Genomic DNA, 2284 nt, shown 5'->3' with positions numbered 1-2284 from the left:
TGAGCAAGAAGCATGGAAACATACAAAGGAATTTTTTTTATTACTAATTATCTTTCATTATATTTGGTATCATTACCTCTATTTGCGCTGCAATAAATTCTTCAAATTGAAATGATGGATAAAACCATAACCATTAACAATTAGCAATAATCCATCTAATTTACAGGCTTCGGCACTAATAAAAGCGATAAGGGATTATCTAAAACACACTGCATTTTATAAAATGGCAGAGCAACAGAGCAGAAATCCTATTAAAACATATTTGCAAAAGCAGTGCATCAGCGGACACCGAGGGGATTTTATAAGGACAATTGAAAGCACTTAGCACATAGTAATCCTAAATAAACAAGGGTCTTATGTGTTCCATCAGAGGGAGTCAGTTAATAAAATCAGAGGGGATAAATAAGAAGCGTTAATAGTTACCTGCTTGGATGATGTAGATCCATATTATGAAGCCCTCAGGAATGCATTGACAAAGCCCTCCAGGATGGGAGTCAGGTGCACTTTGGCTGTCAGAGCACCAGAGGCTGGGTAGGCATCCAGGTGGCTGTCAGGGCATCAAAGGCAGGGTAGGCATCCAGGTCTGTTTGGGTACCAGAGTCTGGTTAGGCATCCAGGTCTGTTTGGGTACCAGGGACAGGGGATGCTGCAGGAGAGCCAGTTCTTAGAAGGGGTGTGTGCATAGAACAGGCATTCAGCTCCTCTGCATCCTCCTCACATCTGCAGACTGGGGAAGGAGGGGGGTCTAAGGTTAAAGGCTGCACATACAGGACCCCTGGGCATCCCCTGCCTCTGTCACAGAGCATCCCATCAGGGATCAATAGGATGTGAGATGGAGAGATACTGCTCTCTCTCCACAGAGCCTTAGAGGAGGTAGGGGAGAAGGGGGAATGTGTAATGAGCATGCGTAAGGGATTTAGCTGCACCCTTTAGAATCGAGACTGGTGAGGGGTCCAGGTGCTGCACTGCAGGGGGGGTTGTTACCCTGTGCGGGGGGAAGTTTATAAAACCGACAACCGGGGGGCATCTATTAGGATATCTCTTTATGTGATGAATTAACTCTTTACCCTCCTACTGTTCAGAGGCGTCTACAAGTTTCACAATATGTGCACTTAATAGCAAACACAGGGAATGTCTATAAAGGGCAGGAAAGGTGGAATGGAAGACTAGGCAGGGATAGACAATTTATAATGTTGAAAGGGAATTTAAATGAATGAAGGGTCGGGCATTCAAAGGGAAATACAGAGGCGGAGGAGATGGATGAGATAAAAAATTGATCAATGGATTTAAAATAACATAGGAGGATGTGAGGTGGAGAATGAGTAATTGATCTGTATGGCTGTATGATGGGATGAGAGTGCCAGAAACAAATGGAGCAGGGAGGCTGATGATAGCTGGTGGGGCAGAAGAATCAAAGGTACATTTCCTACACAAGCCAAAAACTACAAGTCAGACATGATGTGTTACTGAAGAGTGACCAAGATAAGATCTCACCGGGAACAAAAGAGAGCAGTAAAGATACAAGGATACTGTGTAACGAAACTTTGGGGCACAGAATATGGTTGTGAAATAGAAGAGTGCTGGTGTACACAACGGATGTGACTACAAGATACAAAAGGAGATAGACAATATTAATTTGGGAAATTTGACCAAGTGGAAAGATGATATATCTGTAAGGAAAAAAAAAACAGTAATTCCTATGGTTTGTGGGACTTTTCAGAAAAAAAGATTTCTATGGCTGGTATTTGGGTATGTGCATATGTTAAGGATTTTATTGGAGAAATTTCTGCACCATTCCTGCATCTCTTGGCCGGAAAAATGCTGTGTAAAATCTGTGCATTTTATGCCCGTTTCAAACATGCATTTTTGGTGTAGATTTTTTCCAATTCATTAGTATATGTGAAATGTACACCAAAAACGCTGAAAAAATTGACATGCTGTAGATTTAAATCTGCACCAAATCTGCAAGGAGAAAAAAGCAACGTGTGCATGAGACTTTAATTCACTTTGCTGGCATCAGGAAACCCCTGAGGCTTTGTGACAAAATGTTGCATTAAAAATGCCACAAAAATGCGACAAAACTGCAACACTTGTGTGGCACCCCTGAGGCTCAGTCGCCACAGTGTATTGCATCTGACTTAAGGTGCAATGCTCATCCGGGTAGGAATAGGTTAACCACTGATTTTCTGTCACGGTTCCGCCTCCCCGTCCACATGGCTAGGGGGCGGAGCCTTCTCCCGAGCCTCACTTCCGAAGCTTGGATGCTTTAAAGACTGATCCAGTG

General features: G+C 43.1%; 1 protein-coding gene across 3 annotated transcripts in view; it reads right to left on the bottom strand.

Annotated features, from left to right (window-relative positions):
• The window catches only part of NCAN (neurocan), a 350580-nt gene extending 349679 nt beyond the window's left edge, over window positions 1-901 (bottom strand). The window contains exon 1 of one of the 3 annotated variants that reach the window (XM_075315342.1): window positions 424-901. In XM_075315342.1, coding sequence (XP_075171457.1) covers window positions 424-446 — 23 coding nt within the window. In that variant the 5' untranslated portion in view covers window positions 447-901. The remainder of the gene's footprint in view (window positions 1-423) is intronic. The other 2 variants (XM_075315351.1, XM_075315359.1) reach the window with 2 other exon arrangements.
• Window positions 902-2284: the final 1383 nt, after the last annotated feature.

This window comes from Anomaloglossus baeobatrachus, chromosome 1 (genome assembly GCF_048569485.1).
Source record: "Anomaloglossus baeobatrachus isolate aAnoBae1 chromosome 1, aAnoBae1.hap1, whole genome shotgun sequence".
NCBI classification, from domain to species: domain Eukaryota; kingdom Metazoa; phylum Chordata; class Amphibia; order Anura; family Aromobatidae; genus Anomaloglossus; species Anomaloglossus baeobatrachus.
This window is presented reverse-complemented; position numbering and strand designations above follow the sequence as displayed.